This window comes from Crocodylus siamensis, chromosome 4 (assembly GCF_052110815.1).
Source record: "Crocodylus siamensis isolate JL-2025a chromosome 4, ASM5211081v1, whole genome shotgun sequence".
Taxonomy (NCBI): Eukaryota; Metazoa; Chordata; order Crocodylia; family Crocodylidae; genus Crocodylus; species Crocodylus siamensis.
This window is the reverse complement of record NC_143398.1, coordinates 65635434-65653844: the sequence shown is the minus strand read 5'-3', so window position 1 is coordinate 65653844 and position 18411 is coordinate 65635434. Positions and strand designations below refer to the sequence as shown.

Below are 18411 nucleotides of genomic sequence, written 5' to 3'. Positions count from 1 at the left end.
CTGCCTCTCTCGCCAAAGAGCGGGCTGTGGTCATGGAAGCCAAAGCCTTCCCGATGACACCAGCTCCGCAGTCTTTGGTTCACTGCATGGATCCTCCTCTCCCTCCTCAGCCCATAGCCTGAGACTGGGAGGATCGACAAAAACACCACCTGAGCTCCCAGACCCCTAAGCCCCGCTCCCAACTCCCTGTAGCGCCTCATGACCTGGCTGGGGGTGCTCCGAGCCGTGTCATTGCTGCCCACGTGAATAAGGAGCATGGGGTAGTGGTCTGTAGGCCGGAGGAGCTGTGGGATCCCCTCCGCAATGTCTCGGATGCGGGCCCCCGGGAAGCAACAGACTTCCCGGGCTAAGGGGTCAGGGCGGCAGATTGCCCCCTCAGTGTCCCACAGGATGGAGTCTCCCACAACAAACACCTTTCGCTTTGACTTGGGGAGAGAGGGGGCAGTAGCTGCGGTTGAGCCTGGGTTGCCTGCGGGAGCTGGCAACTGAGCAGGCTCTGCTGGGGCTGCAAGAGGTGCAAACCTGTTGCTAAGCTCCGGCGAGGGAGGGGCCTTGGTGCGGCGGGCCTTCGGGCCCTTAACCACCTTGGTCCATGCCCCCGACTGGGCAGAGTGGGAGGTCCCAGAGTCCTCCTCAGTCATGGAGGGAGACGGTGCTCTTCCCTGCGGCTCCCAGGGGAGAAGGGCCTGGCAGTAGGAGTCTATCTCCTGCTCGCAGTCCCTGATGGCACACAGTCTCTGGACTGTGGCCTGGAGCTCCTCCAGCTGGCGCACCAGAGACCCCAGTAGGGAGCAGACCCCGCAAGGGGAGGTGGCCATGCTCCCGGGCCCCAGAGCCTGAAAAAGGGACAGGCAGCCCCTGCAGCCAAGAGCCAGGGGCTCCGTCTGCGTGGAGCCCGGAACCATGGGCTCCGTCTGGGTGGCCGTCTCTGAGGTGCCCAATGGGGGGGGGCCACAGAGCCCGAGGGGACCCTCGGGGTGCGGCGCATGCCCATCCATGTCATGCCTCTGGTAGGCTGGCTATGACTGGGGCTGACTACTCTGGGGGGGGGTCGCAGGCAGGGTCTCGTGCCTTCCCACGCCCTCTCCTGCACGAACTCCACGCTAACTCGAGCGCCTGTTTACGCAGCCTGTTCGCGCGGCTCCAGTCGAGTGGCTCCCTGGGGGGCTGGGCCAAGTAGGGTCCTGGGCGGGGGCTTGACCTGGCCCGGCACCAGGCAGCGGCCTCCTCCCAGGGAGCGAGGAGTTAACCCCTTCCCACCACGAGCCCGCTTACCTCCGGCTGTGCTGGGGATCAGCAGGGGGCTCTGTGGCTGCTGAGGGGGTGTCTGTGGGGCTTCGGGGGAGCGGGGGCACAGCAGGCTTCACCCGCGCATCTCTCACCACTCCAGAGCCTAACTGAGCTTTTTTTATAGCATACTTGGGATCATCTGCCACCTCAAAATGATCCCATACTACACAACCCCCTTGCATCTGGGTTGAGGGTGGGGATCCTGCCTTAACCCCCTCCTCAGCAGGGTGAGGCACAACAACAGGAGGAGCTGACTCAGCTGAACTACTTGACTCCACAACCTTTGCCTCCACAACCTTAACCTCCTCTGAGGTGCTTTCTGGAGAAGGAGACCTGGCTCTAGGGAAAATTTGGGAGATGTGGAGCACAAATTCAGATTCGCCCTCAGTCCCCAGAATTTCTTTAGCTAGGGTGCTCAGGTCCCCTGATTCCAGATCCAGCTCCTCCTCTGGCACTGGGAGGCTTATGCTGGGAGATGAAATTAGGGTAGTGGAGATTATCATTCTGCTGCTGGTGCCTATTTCTGGTGTTAGGGGATGTGGTGCAGGTGTAGGGACAGATACTGCTCCCACCTCCTTGCTCCCACTGGTAGCAGAAGATTCATGGCTGCCAGGAAAGAGGATGTGACTATGTTGGGGGGGGCTGCAGCTCTAGCTCTCTCCCTACCCCCTCTAGCCCCTCTTTATCCCCTGTCAGAAGACCTGGCATCTGCCTTTTGAGTACACTTCATATTAGTCTTTCCTGTGCTGGAAAATGTCTCTGTGTATGTACAGCTGTAATATCTTTTCTTCTTCTTCTCTGATTAATAACTGTGTCTGAGTTTTTCTGTGTTGTGTTTACTGTTATGTGTGTAACTATATCATATCTCTTCTTCTCTATGTATGTGTATGAGTGTGTGTAATGTATGTGCTTTCCTGCACAGTGATGGATCACACTGCAAGGGAAAATACAGCTTTCCTTTTAAAAAGTGTGGGGAACCCACCCCATCCACCCCCAAGAACAAGTAAGAGGTTTTTTGGGGAAGAATAAGTTGAAAGAAATTGATTGGATAGGGATAAGTAGAGGGATTCTTGTTAGTAAGCTGTATCCAATCCTTTCCAAGAACACAAACTAGAAGGAGACTGACTAGGTAGGAACCCAAGCTAATTCAGTACCTTTCAGATGCTGTTGCTCAGACAGAAACAGCTCACAAAAGGCACAGAAAGGCTGCAGACAGAGAATTATATGCTGTTTCTACATCCCTCCCCCAGACCACTGTGATTGGAAGGGCAATCAGGGAAAGATCACAGTCACTGGCCAGCTACAGATGTCAGTCTTCCATCCCCTGTTCCCCCTTCCCTTTCTCAGTTTCTGTTCCCCTGAAAGGCTGCCTTATGAATCTCCAAATCTTTTTTCAGATCTTTTACAAATTGATTCAGAGGTTTTTATTTTTCTCCCAATTCAACTTGGATTCAGTGATTTGGCCTCCGAATCAGGCTGAATCTTCACTGAATCGAATCAGTGATCAGGGCCTAGTGATCATCCCTACTGTGACTATTCTGTGTCATATTTGCATTTGGCAGCCTATCACTCTTAGACTGGTGGAATACAGATACAAAGTACTTGTTCAGGAGTTCAGTTTTCTCTTTGGTGTTGGTGATCAGATGTCCAGATGCATTGAACAGTGGTCCCATGTTTCAGCTGGTTTTCCTCCTATTACCTATGTACCTATAGAAGGACTTCTTATTGTCCTTGATTTTGGTTGCTAGCCTGAATTTGGTCATTGCCGTTGCTTTTCTAATCTGCCCCCTACAATTGTGGGCCAATCGTATGCAGTTGTCCTTGAGGCCTATTCCTAGCTTTCATTGTTGGTAAGCCTCCCTTTTTTTTTCAGAACAACTGCAACTTCCCTATTGAGACAAGATGGCCTCCCAGCCCCGTTCCACCTTTTTTGCATATAGGTATGGACAACTTCTGTGCACCGAGGATCATGTCCTTGAGGAATGAGCACTCTTCATCCACACTCTCTCCCTGCAGTTCATGATCCCATAGGGCATTACTTATGAAAATCCTTAGCTTATTGAAGTCAGCTTTTCTATGTCAAGAATTTGTACCTTACTGATGGATTTCCCAGCCCTACAGCCTAGACCAATGAGCCTGGCCCACCCCAGATGGCATCTTTACTGCCCCATTGGATTGTAGAACCCTGTGACATGGACCCCTCTTCTGCTGCCAGCACCCAAGCCTCCAAGCCTTGGGTGCCATCTGTCTTTCCTTTGGAGCTTGTCTATGACAACAAGGTCTCAAGAAGTGGGCTCCCACTTGGGTGGAAAGCCAAATCATGCGCACTGAATGGTGCAGTTCAAGTCAGGAAAAATGTCAGGGGCCAGGAGAGATGTGCTGTGAGGCCAGGCTGGGGGAGTGCAGGGGCTGAAGCTCTATCACAGAGCTTCAGCCCCTGCAGGCTGTGGTGGTTGTGTGGCAGAATACCATCTCTGTCTCTCCCCAAACTCTGCAATGTGACAATTCGGTTACCATGGTCACTGCAGACGGCAGACATCCCATGGGCTCCAGGTAACCCTGAGTTGTAACCTGAGCTGGACACATTCCTGAGGGAGGGTGGAAACCTGCTCCCTCTGCCTATGTAACTGGCATCACATACCTGAGTGGGGGGCTTAAGCTCCCTATTGTTCTAAGCAATGCCAGCCTGACTTGAAGGGGGCTAAAGACCCTGCCAGCCGACCCAGAAAACAGTAATGGATTTCAAATTAGTTGGCTGGCAGTCATCAGTTGCTGGCCTTCATTGGATCAGGTAAATGAGGTCATAAGGTTTATATAAGTTAAGAACTGCTCAGGAGGAGGGGCAGTAGCCATGATGAAAACTCAGAGAAAAGCTGGACCATGCGAAATTTGCTCTGTCTCTCGAAACTCATGTTCATTGAACTGCTTGCCCCCAGAGGGAAACTCTATCTGCCTCTGGATGATATTCATGAGTAAGCTACCTGAGGTCTAACTAGATATATAGCTTGCAGTAAGTCAAATGTGTGATCAAAGGCTACCCACGCACCCTGTTTACTCTATGAGATTTCTCTGATATTGCTCTACCCTGTGCCCTATCCAAACCTATTCCTTGTAACTAATAAGGTTCTCCTTTGTACCTAGCATGGGAGCAGATCTAGATTATGCCTTGGGGTCCCGTTGCTTTGGCTGACTAAGGGAGACCACTGTATGCTTCAGACTGAGGGAAGCACCCCAAGTTCTTGCAGTGGTTCAAGTACCCTCAAGAACTCCTAGGCCTGTGTTTCCCAGGGGGTACAGGGCCAGGATCAGTCCAGACCCTGGGTGGTGGCATCATTGTCCCCAGGCTAGCAGGTGTGCTCCAGGAAGGGGGTTGGCCAGACATGAGGTGCCCACAGCGAGGCACTTGGAGCCTGGAAGGTGGTTGGGCGCAGTGAGGTGGGTGGGTCAATGCAGGAGCACCCCCTACTGGCCCATAATAGGTTGCACTGGAGGGGAGTGGCAAGAGACCCTTCTCCCCTTCCAATGCCTCACCCATGTTCCAGGCAGCTCACCACCACAAGTCATGGGGCTATGGAGTATGTGATTAAATTAGGTTTTACCAATATGTAATGCAAGGTCAGAGCATGTTAGCTTAGATGGCTTGATATTAGAATAGGTTATGTTTAGATTATGCAATAACAGCATTATAGTGACAATAATACGTTTGGTATATATCTATCTATCTACCAAACATATTATTGTCAATATAATACTGTTATTACATATATATATATATATATATAATGTGTAATTATTTATATATGTAATCAAGCTACGAACTTTTTATATAGTACGTTGATGATAGTATGATTGATTGAATGAATGAGGAGTGTAGGGAAAGTTTATTATGCCTGAGGAAGCAAGAGAAGGTTTGCTAAGGCGCTGAATGAAAGTTAACAGACAATGAACTGATTAATGGATGGCTGAAGAACCAGTTTGTGACCAAGTGCAGAGGAGATAATCTAAGCAACAGGGTAAAAGTGGAATTTTGCACATCCTGCAATTTAGCCTACAAGTTTCAAGAATGGAAGACTGACTTTTACAGTAGGAGTGACTTTGAGCTGAGATAACCAAAGAATTATGAAGAACAACAACTGGATAAGGATGTGTGGATGGAAAAGTACCTCAACTTCTCAACTGTGAACAAAGGCTTAAAATCCCTATAAAAGTGGGATTCAACAATGCTACAGGGGGGAATTCACATTCTGTAACCTTCGCTGGAGCACAGATGTGTCTGTTCACCCCTGCTCCCATCACCCTCAGTGAGCCTGGGCTGGCCACCCAGTGCCAACATTGAGAAAGCAAGCTGGTAACTGTAACATCTCCATAGAGTATGCTTGTCTGTGTGAATGATGAGTGTGTTTGTCTTTGTGATTGTCCCTGTGAAGTTTTTGTATTTTATGTCTTTTGTTTTATGTAATCAATAAATGCAGCATCTTGCCTTATCCCCACCTTATAAGGTCTCACTCATCTTTTGAGCAATTGGCAATTTAATAACATGTAATTGGGGGAGAATGCATTGAGAGGTGATATATGGCTTGATGTTGTGCTTATTGAACTGTTTGTCTTTTTAAAGGTGTGCACACAGCCTGGTGGGCCAAGTGCCAGGTATTCTGTTTGTTCTGGGCCAAGTACCAGGTATTCATTCTGTTTGCTCTGTTATACCAGGGGCTAAGGTGCCAGGTATTCTGTACCAGGGGAGTTTGGGAGCTTTTGCTCTGTGAATAATTGGTTTTATGGCATTTAGAAGTTACAGTTTGTTTATCATTCAAGATTGTGGTTTTAGAGCTTGATGTCATGGAAATTTTTGAGTATGTGCTGCCAGTACAGAAGAGGTTAAACTGACATGTGCGGTTTGAAGCTGTGAGTGGAAATTTCCAAGGCTCACCCAGTCCTTGCCCCCTGGGTGACCTGCGGAGCTGTCAATCAGTGTTGACCTACTTTCCCCACAGACGCATGCTCAGATTGTGTCAGCTCCTGACTGAGAGCATGCTCAGTCAGAACCTGACATGAGGTAATCGGACTAGAAATTTCTCTGCGGAGAGCACGTTGATTGGCTACTAAATTGATATAAAAGTTCTGTGAGCCCCTCCCTGGGGGTGGTGTGTGGTGTGGTGTGTGTGGTGGTGTGTGGGGGGAGATCGCGCGGACCAGAGACAGAGGCTGCTGCTGCAGGGACTGTTCTCTGAGTCAGGCTTCAGGGCCTATTGATCTCCTCCTTCGGTGGCTTAGTACTCGTTGTATTGCGGTTTTGACTACGTTCATCTGGCTTCCTGACTTACCTTTCGAACTGATTAACGGCTTACGATTTCGGATCACCCTATGGACTTTGTTTAACTCGGTTCCGGATCACCGACCTCGGCTTTTCTTCACAACCTACGACTCTGCTCATCCCTCCAACTGACGTCTCCGCTGCATCACCTTCTGGCTACTGACCTCGGCTTTTCTCATTCGACCACCCGATTCGTCCATTGCTGTGGACTGGCGTCACGCGGTTCAACATCACCGTGTTACAGTTCGTTTTATTGTTTGTTTCATTGTTTGTAATCCCCATTTATGAGCTGTTGACCAGCCCTGGGACTAGGTCTTCGGACTGAACCTCGTGGGCCAACAGACCCCTTTGTTGTTAATTGTTTGTTTGTGTTCCAACTGTAACTGAAGACCTTTCTGCCTACGCCTGAAGCGTAAGTCAAATAAATTCACCTGTTTTCCTCAATCCGCTCCGAGTCCCTAACTCCAGACTCTACGCCGCTAATCCCACCTGTCCGTATCTAATTGCCACCCCGGCCCACCGTGACCTTGGGGCCCGATCCTTCGGTTTTCCCCGACATGGCGTCACGAACAGGATCAATGGGAGGCGTATTGGAGTCGGAGATTATAAGGAGTTGCCCATGGAGCAACCGAGTCCGGCAGACCATCGGTGCCGAGGACTTATGGGACCACATAGCATTCCATCAGGCCGCACCGGCTGAAGGAACTGTGAGCGGGTACCTGTCCCTCCGGGGAGAAAGTGGGGAAGAATGGGCCGTTCGGCTCACCCCAAGTGCGCTGGGTTGCATTATCCAGGACCCTCGGGCCGTTTACCACCCAAGGGGGGAGACCGGGACCGTAGCCCTGGCCCGTAAGAAACCTTCGGGCATGGCAACCTCAGGCCCGGATCGAGAATTCGCCCGGTGCATAAAGTATGTGAAGGAGGGTGGTGAGGATACCCCTCCTGACGGGTTTAACTGCCCGACCCTTGCCATCGGGTCTAGGGGGCATGAGCTCTTGGTCCAGCTACGAGAGTGCCTGGAGAAGGACGGCAGAAAAATAAAATGGTCGGGACCCCGTTGGAAGAAAGGCCGTATAATAAATGTGCTTTTCCGGGAGTATGTTGTCTTACTGAGGGAGCTAACTGACACTAGGGCCCAGCTCATGGCAGCAACCAGAGCTGTGACACAAAAATTGGCCGAGCGGCCATTACAAGATGGCGCCGACCAAACTGTCAGCGCGCCAAAACCGATGCTGACGTCACGACGCCCAGCTCCACCCATCCCGAGCCCGCCTTCCGGAAAAACGCCGTCTATGGTTCCGCCCACCGAGAGCCGGCCTCCCGCAACAGCGCCACCTGCTGTACGCAAGCCACCGCCTCCGTACGTCAGCCAGCGCCACCAGGAGGACGTACGGGAGAATTGCACCCAAACGGACAACGAAGACTGCAACAAAGTAATTAAGCACAGCATAGGAACGGAAACAACTGAAACAACAAGCGAAGATAAGACTAACAACGTAACCATAAGGAAATCAAGAGTAAGCACGAATACTATTGGAACCGATACGAATGATGTAACAAGAAGCTTAACAATTAAGACGAGTACCATCGGAACAAACACAAGCAACGGATTAATCGAAATGACTAAACCAGTAACCAAGATGAATTATACAAACGAAACTATAAGTGCTGATGAAACTGAGAACGACTTCATAAGAGTAACACGAAATAAACCAAGCCAACAACACAACAATTACACCGAAGAATTAGTGTCTGCTTTTCCCATTGCAGTTCAAAAATGGGTAACTGATCCTCAGGGTCAGACAAGACAGACCATCACGACACGAACTAGAACACGCTCTGAAATGAATGAATTGAAAAAGGAAACCGGCATAAGAAATGATGAAACACCGATTGCCTGGTTGGGGCGTCTAGTAGCAGAAGCAGGGAGTGAGACAATCAACCAAGATGAAGCCTTGCAGCTCGTGCGCAATTCAGCTTGGAGCCGAGCGAAAGTAGTGGACCCGGTGCCAGTGCTGGCAAACTATTATTGGCCAATACCCATTCCAGCTCTGGTTACTGAGGCACTTCAGAGAAAGATTCACACATGGCATGAGGGACATGCAGGCCATATGAGTGCTACCGCGTTGGTGTATACAGTTATCGGAGCCTCATACGCCATGTGGAACCCAGCCCACCAAGCTCTAAATCTGACACCTGCTCAGGTGCAGGGGGCATGGCCTCACAGATATGTATTATCATCTGGAGACGTACCCTGTCTGCAAGAAGCAGTTGATGCAGCCACGGAAATATACGGAGGAAGTCAAAGTATAACAGCAAGACTCTTGCTAAGCACATCAGTAAATGGACCGGTGATACACACTCTGGGACAGCTCGACCAGTTAAGAGGAGCCATGGAGAAGCAACGACATCAAAAGAGTGTAAGCTTCGACAGGGATGAGAAATGGGAATCAAGATATGTATACATGATTGAGCACAATCAAAAAACTACTGATAAAAACCAACGGAAACCACCTCGAGTGTCACCACAGGAAACAAGAAAATATTACTCTCGATCTTCTCCGCCGCCAGCCCGTACAAGTTACTCACCGCCCCAGAGGACCCCTCTAGAAAGAGCAATGTTTGGGTTCCTTCTGGAAAAATCTGGCCTAAATAAAGAACAACTAAGGGCTCTAAGAGATGAAGGACAGCGAGCTCTCGCCAGAGCTCTAGGGTTTGTTGAGAAGACCAAGCCAAAAAACGAGTGATTGCCATCGGCGTAAGTCCGGCGATCGATGGCTTGACCAGCTCAGAAAAGCGACAAACGGACTCAGCAATCGAAGTAACACAAAGCGAACGTAAGCGAGACGAACCTAAACTGAACTCAAACGAGGAAACGATTAACGAATTGAAACGAAGCAAACTTAAACGTGATGAAGCAAAACTAAGCGGACAAACCGAACTGAAACGGCGTAACCCAGAACGAAACGAATCAAAGCGTAACGAATCTACACGAAGCGAAACTCAACGAAGCGAATCCAAACAACGAAATGAAAAAACCGAAGTAAAGCGAAGAACACAAACCGAACTTGAAGAAACCGTGATAACTGAACCAAAGCGTACCAAAACGAAACAAAGTCTGAAGCGTAACGAAACCACACAAAACGAATCGAAACAAAACCAAGAAGACCCAAGCGTATCGAACATGAAACTTACCGTAACGGAAACTATTTTGACTGAAGGAGTACAAGAAGCCAAAGAGTATCCAAATACTTACCTAATAGAACTGGAAGACAGCGGGAAGAAAGTGTTGGCCCATCACAATTGGCTAACCAGAAGGGCAGTCACTAATAGCGCAGATTAGGCCCGTAGTATTGAGTGTATATAGTTCCTTTTGAAAGAACCTGTTCTGCCGATTTGTTTATTATTGTTTCAGATTCGTGACCATTTGCAACCCGCATATTTCATCGGAGACGAGATCACCAGACACCATCAGAGCTGACGGACACCATGGCGACCAGACCCAAGGATTTTGGACTAATTATTGTATATTGTATATATTTCGGATTTGTGATTGTAAAATTGCCAGCAGAACCGGTTACCGAATTTGACCACTCATCGAATTCAGTTCTTTATCTATTATCCCTCTGGGCGAATGCCACAGGGGATGAAACAGGCCAGGGACTAACGGCATGCCTTAAAATTCCCATGTCCGTAGAAGATTCTGTTCTTACCCCGTACCCTGTGCCTTTCGATGTAAACGAATGGTTTACAAAGGTTTCCCAGGGGGAAGAGACCACTATCAACGTCTCTGTCCCTTTAGAAGGTGGGGGCCATGTTACAACCAGCTATTCTTGGCCCAGAAATTTTTCGGTAAACGATATTGCTCAAGTCACGATCCCTCCAAAATTGGATTGTTTTAATAGAGAAGCCCAGTATGCCTGCTCCGCCGTCCCATGGGGGATACACCCCCAGGGGGACGAATGGTCTAGACCAGATATGTCGTTAAGATGGGATCCACATGTGATGAGCCCCCCTTGGTACATCGACCTAAGCCCCCGGGGTGAAAAAAGGGGACCATCTGAATTTGTTTTAACACCTCTGATCGAAGCCATTCCTTTAACTAGTTGGAATGAATCACAAGCTGTAGACCTTACGAAATCTGGCTCTCATGGGAAAAATTCTGTATTTGGGTTTTATCATCCGACCCTCCGAGCCATACTGCTCCATGCAGCCTGTCACGGCTTAGAACAGCCAATTCGACAATCGGGGCCCCCTGAACGACCAGCACTTTCCTATCCAATCCCAGGCCGATGTGATGAGTTGAGCACCCCAGCACCATTTGGCCTAGCTTGGGCATGCTCAGATGGACGGATATACACGACTTTGCCGGCCACACTAACAGGCATAAAATGTTTTTTGAGCTCCATTTTATTCTGCCCCCCGTTACAGGCTTCAACGGCACATCCGCCTAGTCCCACGATCACGCGTCTCCAAACACGGTCAGCTACACCGATTTGGAGCTCGCTGACTCATGGGGAAAAGACCACGCAGGGCCTCAGTTGGACCGTTGAGGGCTTCTTCCTATGGGGATATGCAATTGCCAAGGCTCGGATCGCACTGGCAGAGCTTTCAGAAAGGGTTGAGCTTTTGGCAAACCATACCGCTGCAGGTTTTACGTTAATTAATGAACAGGTACAGGCCACGTCTCGAATGACGATGCAAAATCGTTTGGCACTAGATGCATTATTGTTACAACAAGGCGGCCTATGCCAATATTTAAACCTGTCCAAGGAAATGTGTTGCATTTCTATCCCTAACGTGTCGGTCCCGTTGCAACACCAAATAAATACCATTAGAAAGATCGCAGACGAGGTAAATACCATCTCGGGGATTGGACAAGGATGGCTATCACGCATTTTCAAGTGGTTAGGTTGGAATCCGTCGTCATGGTTAATGAATCTACTTACACCCGTATTGTCATTTCTGTTTATATTTATAATCATTGTATGTTGCATCAGTTGTATCTTTAAAATACTAACACGTAGAGTCGCCAATCTGTCAGCCTATGTATATACTACCGTTCCCACGCATGAAAGATTCGGGAACGATGGTTCCTTTGGGGAGGAGGTATAATTCGGTCTTCTAGCTTCTGTGCTGACAGCAAGGGGGCATGTCATGGAAATTTTTGAGTATGTGCTGCCAGTACAGAAGAGGTTAAACTGACATGCGCGGTTTGAAGCTGTGAGTGGAAATTTCCAAGGCTCACCCAGTCCTTGCCCCCTGGGTGACCTGCGGAGCTGTCAATCAGTGTTGACCTACTTTCCCCACAGACGCATGCTCAGATTGTGTCAGCTCCTGACTGAGAGCATGCTCAGTCAGAACCTGACATGAGGTAATCGGACTAGAAATTTCTCTGCGGAGAGCACGTTGATTGGCTACTAAATTGATATAAAAGTTCTGTGAGCCCCTCCCTGGGGGTGGTGTGTGGTGTGGTGTGTGTGGTGGTGTGTGGGGGGAGATCGCGCGGACCAGAGACAGAGGCTGCTGCTGCAGGGACTGTTCTCTGAGTCAGGCTTCAGGGCCTATTGATCTCCTCCTTCGGTGGCTTAGTACTCGTTGTATTGCGGTTTTGACTACGTTCATCTGGCTTCCTGACTTACCTTTCGAACTGATTAACGGCTTACGATTTCGGATCACCCTATGGACTTTGTTTAACTCGGTTCCGGATCACCGACCTCGGCTTTTCTTCACAACCTACGACTCTGCTCATCCCTCCAACTGACGTCTCCGCTGCATCACCTTCTGGCTACTGACCTCGGCTTTTCTCATTCGACCACCCGATTCGTCCATTGCTGTGGACTGGCGTCACGCGGTTCAACATCACCGTGTTACAGTTCGTTTTATTGTTTGTTTCGTTGTTTGTAATCCCCATTTATGAGCTGTTGACCAGCCCTGGGACTAGGTCTTCGGACTGAACCTCGTGGGCCAACAGACCCCTTTGTTGTTAATTGTTTGTTTGTGTTCCAACTGTAACTGAAGACCTTTCTGCCTACGCCTGAAGCGTAAGTCAAATAAATTCACCTGTTTTCCTCAATCCGCTCCGAGTCCCTAACTCCAGACTCTACGCCGCTAATCCCACCTGTCCGTATCTAATTGCCACCCCGGCCCACCGTGACCTTGGGGCCCGATCCTTCGGTTTTCCCCGACATGGCGTCACGAACAGGATCAATGGGAGGCGTATTGGAGTCGGAGATTATAAGGAGTTGCCCATGGAGCAACCGAGTCCGGCAGACCATCGGTGCCGAGGACTTATGGGACCACATAGCATTCCATCAGGCCGCACCGGCTGAAGGAACTGTGAGCGGGTACCTGTCCCTCCGGGGAGAAAGTGGGGAAGAATGGGCCGTTCGGCTCACCCCAAGTGCGCTGGGTTGCATTATCCAGGACCCTCGGGCCGTTTACCACCCAAGGGGGGAGACCGGGACCGTAGCCCTGGCCCGTAAGAAACCTTCGGGCATGGCAACCTCAGGCCCGGATCGAGAATTCGCCCGGTGCATAAAGTATGTGAAGGAGGGTGGTGAGGATACCCCTCCTGACGGGTTTAACTGCCCGACCCTTGCCATCGGGTCTAGGGGGCATGAGCTCTTGGTCCAGCTACGAGAGTGCCTGGAGAAGGACGGCAGAAAAATAAAATGGTCGGGACCCCGTTGGAAGAAAGGCCGTATAATAAATGTGCTTTTCCGGGAGTATGTTGTCTTACTGAGGGAGCTAACTGACACTAGGGCCCAGCTCATGGCAGCAACCAGAGCTGTGACACAAAAATTGGCCGAGCGGCCATTACAAGATGGCGCCGACCAAACTGTCAGCGCGCCAAAACCGATGCTGACGTCACGACGCCCAGCTCCACCCATCCCGAGCCCGCCTTCCGGAAAAACGCCGTCTATGGTTCCGCCCACCGAGAGCCGGCCTCCCGCAACAGCGCCACCTGCTGTACGCAAGCCACCGCCTCCGTACGTCAGCCAGCGCCACCAGGAGGACGTACGGGAGAATTGCACCCAAACGGACAACGAAGACTGCAACAAAGTAATTAAGCACAGCATAGGAACGGAAACAACTGAAACAACAAGCGAAGATAAGACTAACAACGTAACCATAAGGAAATCAAGAGTAAGCACGAATACTATTGGAACCGATACGAATGATGTAACAAGAAGCTTAACAATTAAGACGAGTACCATCGGAACAAACACAAGCAACGGATTAATCGAAATGACTAAACCAGTAACCAAGATGAATTATACAAACGAAACTATAAGTGCTGATGAAACTGAGAACGACTTCATAAGAGTAACACGAAATAAACCAAGCCAACAACACAACAATTACACCGAAGAATTAGTGTCTGCTTTTCCCATTGCAGTTCAAAAATGGGTAACTGATCCTCAGGGTCAGACAAGACAGACCATCACGACACGAACTAGAACACGCTCTGAAATGAATGAATTGAAAAAGGAAACCGGCATAAGAAATGATGAAACACCGATTGCCTGGTTGGGGCGTCTAGTAGCAGAAGCAGGGAGTGAGACAATCAACCAAGATGAAGCCTTGCAGCTCGTGCGCAATTCAGCTTGGAGCCGAGCGAAAGTAGTGGACCCGGTGCCAGTGCTGGCAAACTATTATTGGCCAATACCCATTCCAGCTCTGGTTACTGAGGCACTTCAGAGAAAGATTCACACATGGCATGAGGGACATGCAGGCCATATGAGTGCTACCGCGTTGGTGTATACAGTTATCGGAGCCTCATACGCCATGTGGAACCCAGCCCACCAAGCTCTAAATCTGACACCTGCTCAGGTGCAGGGGGCATGGCCTCACAGATATGTATTATCATCTGGAGACGTACCCTGTCTGCAAGAAGCAGTTGATGCAGCCACGGAAATATACGGAGGAAGTCAAAGTATAACAGCAAGACTCTTGCTAAGCACATCAGTAAATGGACCGGTGATACACACTCTGGGACAGCTCGACCAGTTAAGAGGAGCCATGGAGAAGCAACGACATCAAAAGAGTGTAAGCTTCGACAGGGATGAGAAATGGGAATCAAGATATGTATACATGATTGAGCACAATCAAAAAACTACTGATAAAAACCAACGGAAACCACCTCGAGTGTCACCACAGGAAACAAGAAAATATTACTCTCGATCTTCTCCGCCGCCAGCCCGTACAAGTTACTCACCGCCCCAGAGGACCCCTCTAGAAAGAGCAATGTTTGGGTTCCTTCTGGAAAAATCTGGCCTAAATAAAGAACAACTAAGGGCTCTAAGAGATGAAGGACAGCGAGCTCTCGCCAGAGCTCTAGGGTTTGTTGAGAAGACCAAGCCAAAAAACGAGTGATTGCCATCGGCGTAAGTCCGGCGATCGATGGCTTGACCAGCTCAGAAAAGCGACAAACGGACTCAGCAATCGAAGTAACACAAAGCGAACGTAAGCGAGACGAACCTAAACTGAACTCAAACGAGGAAACGATTAACGAATTGAAACGAAGCAAACTTAAACGTGATGAAGCAAAACTAAGCGGACAAACCGAACTGAAACGGCGTAACCCAGAACGAAACGAATCAAAGCGTAACGAATCTACACGAAGCGAAACTCAACGAAGCGAATCCAAACAACGAAATGAAAAAACCGAAGTAAAGCGAAGAACACAAACCGAACTTGAAGAAACCGTGATAACTGAACCAAAGCGTACCAAAACGAAACAAAGTCTGAAGCGTAACGAAACCACACAAAACGAATCGAAACAAAACCAAGAAGACCCAAGCGTATCGAACATGAAACTTACCGTAACGGAAACTATTTTGACTGAAGGAGTACAAGAAGCCAAAGAGTATCCAAATACTTACCTAATAGAACTGGAAGACAGCGGGAAGAAAGTGTTGGCCCATCACAATTGGCTAACCAGAAGGGCAGTCACTAATAGCGCAGATTAGGCCCGTAGTATTGAGTGTATATAGTTCCTTTTGAAAGAACCTGTTCTGCCGATTTGTTTATTATTGTTTCAGATTCGTGACCATTTGCAACCCGCATATTTCATCGGAGACGAGATCACCAGACACCATCAGAGCTGACGGACACCATGGCGACCAGACCCAAGGATTTTGGACTAATTATTGTATATTGTATATATTTCGGATTTGTGATTGTAAAATTGCCAGCAGAACCGGTTACCGAATTTGACCACTCATCGAATTCAGTTCTTTATCTATTATCCCTCTGGGCGAATGCCACAGGGGATGAAACAGGCCAGGGACTAACGGCATGCCTTAAAATTCCCATGTCCGTAGAAGATTCTGTTCTTACCCCGTACCCTGTGCCTTTCGATGTAAACGAATGGTTTACAAAGGTTTCCCAGGGGGAAGAGACCACTATCAACGTCTCTGTCCCTTTAGAAGGTGGGGGCCATGTTACAACCAGCTATTCTTGGCCCAGAAATTTTTCGGTAAACGATATTGCTCAAGTCACGATCCCTCCAAAATTGGATTGTTTTAATAGAGAAGCCCAGTATGCCTGCTCCGCCGTCCCATGGGGGATACACCCCCAGGGGGACGAATGGTCTAGACCAGATATGTCGTTAAGATGGGATCCACATGTGATGAGCCCCCCTTGGTACATCGACCTAAGCCCCCGGGGTGAAAAAAGGGGACCATCTGAATTTGTTTTAACACCTCTGATCGAAGCCATTCCTTTAACTAGTTGGAATGAATCACAAGCTGTAGACCTTACGAAATCTGGCTCTCATGGGAAAAATTCTGTATTTGGGTTTTATCATCCGACCCTCCGAGCCATACTGCTCCATGCAGCCTGTCACGGCTTAGAACAGCCAATTCGACAATCGGGGCCCCCTGAACGACCAGCACTTTCCTATCCAATCCCAGGCCGATGTGATGAGTTGAGCACCCCAGCACCATTTGGCCTAGCTTGGGCATGCTCAGATGGACGGATATACACGACTTTGCCGGCCACACTAACAGGCATAAAATGTTTTTTGAGCTCCATTTTATTCTGCCCCCCGTTACAGGCTTCAACGGCACATCCGCCTAGTCCCACGATCACGCGTCTCCAAACACGGTCAGCTACACCGATTTGGAGCTCGCTGACTCATGGGGAAAAGACCACGCAGGGCCTCAGTTGGACCGTTGAGGGCTTCTTCCTATGGGGATATGCAATTGCCAAGGCTCGGATCGCACTGGCAGAGCTTTCAGAAAGGGTTGAGCTTTTGGCAAACCATACCGCTGCAGGTTTTACGTTAATTAATGAACAGGTACAGGCCACGTCTCGAATGACGATGCAAAATCGTTTGGCACTAGATGCATTATTGTTACAACAAGGCGGCCTATGCCAATATTTAAACCTGTCCAAGGAAATGTGTTGCATTTCTATCCCTAACGTGTCGGTCCCGTTGCAACACCAAATAAATACCATTAGAAAGATCGCAGACGAGGTAAATACCATCTCGGGGATTGGACAAGGATGGCTATCACGCATTTTCAAGTGGTTAGGTTGGAATCCGTCGTCATGGTTAATGAATCTACTTACACCCGTATTGTCATTTCTGTTTATATTTATAATCATTGTATGTTGCATCAGTTGTATCTTTAAAATACTAACACGTAGAGTCGCCAATCTGTCAGCCTATGTATATACTACCGTTCCCACGCATGAAAGATTCGGGAACGATGGTTCCTTTGGGGAGGAGGTATAATTCGGTCTTCTAGCTTCTGTGCTGACAGCAAGGGGGCATGTCATGGAAATTTTTGAGTATGTGCTGCCAGTACAGAAGAGGTTAAACTGACATGCGCGGTTTGAAGCTGTGAGTGGAAATTTCCAAGGCTCACCCAGTCCTTGCCCCCTGGGTGACCTGCGGAGCTGTCAATCAGTGTTGACCTACTTTCCCCACAGACGCATGCTCAGATTGTGTCAGCTCCTGACTGAGAGCATGCTCAGTCAGAACCTGACATGAGGTAATCGGACTAGAAATTTCTCTGCGGAGAGCACGTTGATTGGCTACTAAATTGATATAAAAGTTCTGTGAGCCCCTCCCTGGGGGTGGTGTGTGGTGTGGTGTGTGTGGTGGTGTGTGGGGGGAGATCGCGCGGACCAGAGACAGAGGCTGCTGCTGCAGGGACTGTTCTCTGAGTCAGGCTTCAGGGCCTATTGATCTCCTCCTTCGGTGGCTTAGTACTCGTTGTATTGCGGTTTTGACTACGTTCATCTGGCTTCCTGACTTACCTTTCGAACTGATTAACGGCTTACGATTTCGGATCACCCTATGGACTTTGTTTAACTCGGTTCCGGATCACCGACCTCGGCTTTTCTTCACAACCTACGACTCTGCTCATCCCTCCAACTGACGTCTCCGCTGCATCACCTTCTGGCTACTGACCTCGGCTTTTCTCATTCGACCACCCGATTCGTCCATTGCTGTGGACTGGCGTCACGCGGTTCAACATCACCGTGTTACAGTTCGTTTTATTGTTTGTTTCGTTGTTTGTAATCCCCATTTATGAGCTGTTGACCAGCCCTGGGACTAGGTCTTCGGACTGAACCTCGTGGGCCAACAGACCCCTTTGTTGTTAATTGTTTGTTTGTGTTCCAACTGTAACTGAAGACCTTTCTGCCTACGCCTGAAGCGTAAGTCAAATAAATTCACCTGTTTTCCTCAATCCGCTCCGAGTCCCTAACTCCAGACTCTACGCCGCTAATCCCACCTGTCCGTATCTAATTGCCACCCCGGCCCACCGTGACCTTGGGGCCCGATCCTTCGG

General features: G+C 49.3%; 2 protein-coding genes across 4 annotated transcripts in view; both read left to right on the top strand.

Moving 5' to 3' along the window:
- LOC149865805 (endogenous retrovirus group 3 member 1 Env polyprotein-like) overlaps positions 1-15717 on the top strand; it is a 25906-nt gene extending 10189 nt beyond the window's left edge. Inside the window, exons 1-2 of one of the 3 annotated variants that reach the window (XM_090042478.1) lie at positions 6866-7013; positions 10017-12786. In XM_090042478.1, the coding sequence (XP_089898604.1) occupies positions 10091-11716 (1626 nt within the window). In that variant the 5' untranslated portion in view covers positions 6866-7013; positions 10017-10090 and the 3' untranslated portion in view covers positions 11717-12786. Of the gene's footprint in view, positions 1-6865; positions 7014-9527; positions 12787-15648 lie in introns of those variants that run through there. The other 2 variants (XR_016441784.1, XM_090042480.1) reach the window with 2 other exon arrangements.
- Positions 15717-18411, top strand: LOC149865804 (endogenous retrovirus group 3 member 1 Env polyprotein-like). Its single transcript, XM_090042481.1, has one exon. The coding sequence runs from the start codon at positions 15723-15725 to the stop codon at positions 17346-17348; it is 1626 nt and encodes a 541-aa protein (XP_089898607.1). The 5' UTR covers positions 15717-15722; the 3' UTR covers positions 17349-18411.

Bases quoted from the DNA above. Each gene is read 5' to 3' on its own strand.
- LOC149865804 (XM_090042481.1), top strand. From the start codon at position 15,723: ATGGCGACCAGACCCAAGGATTTTGGACTAATTATTGTATATTGTATA.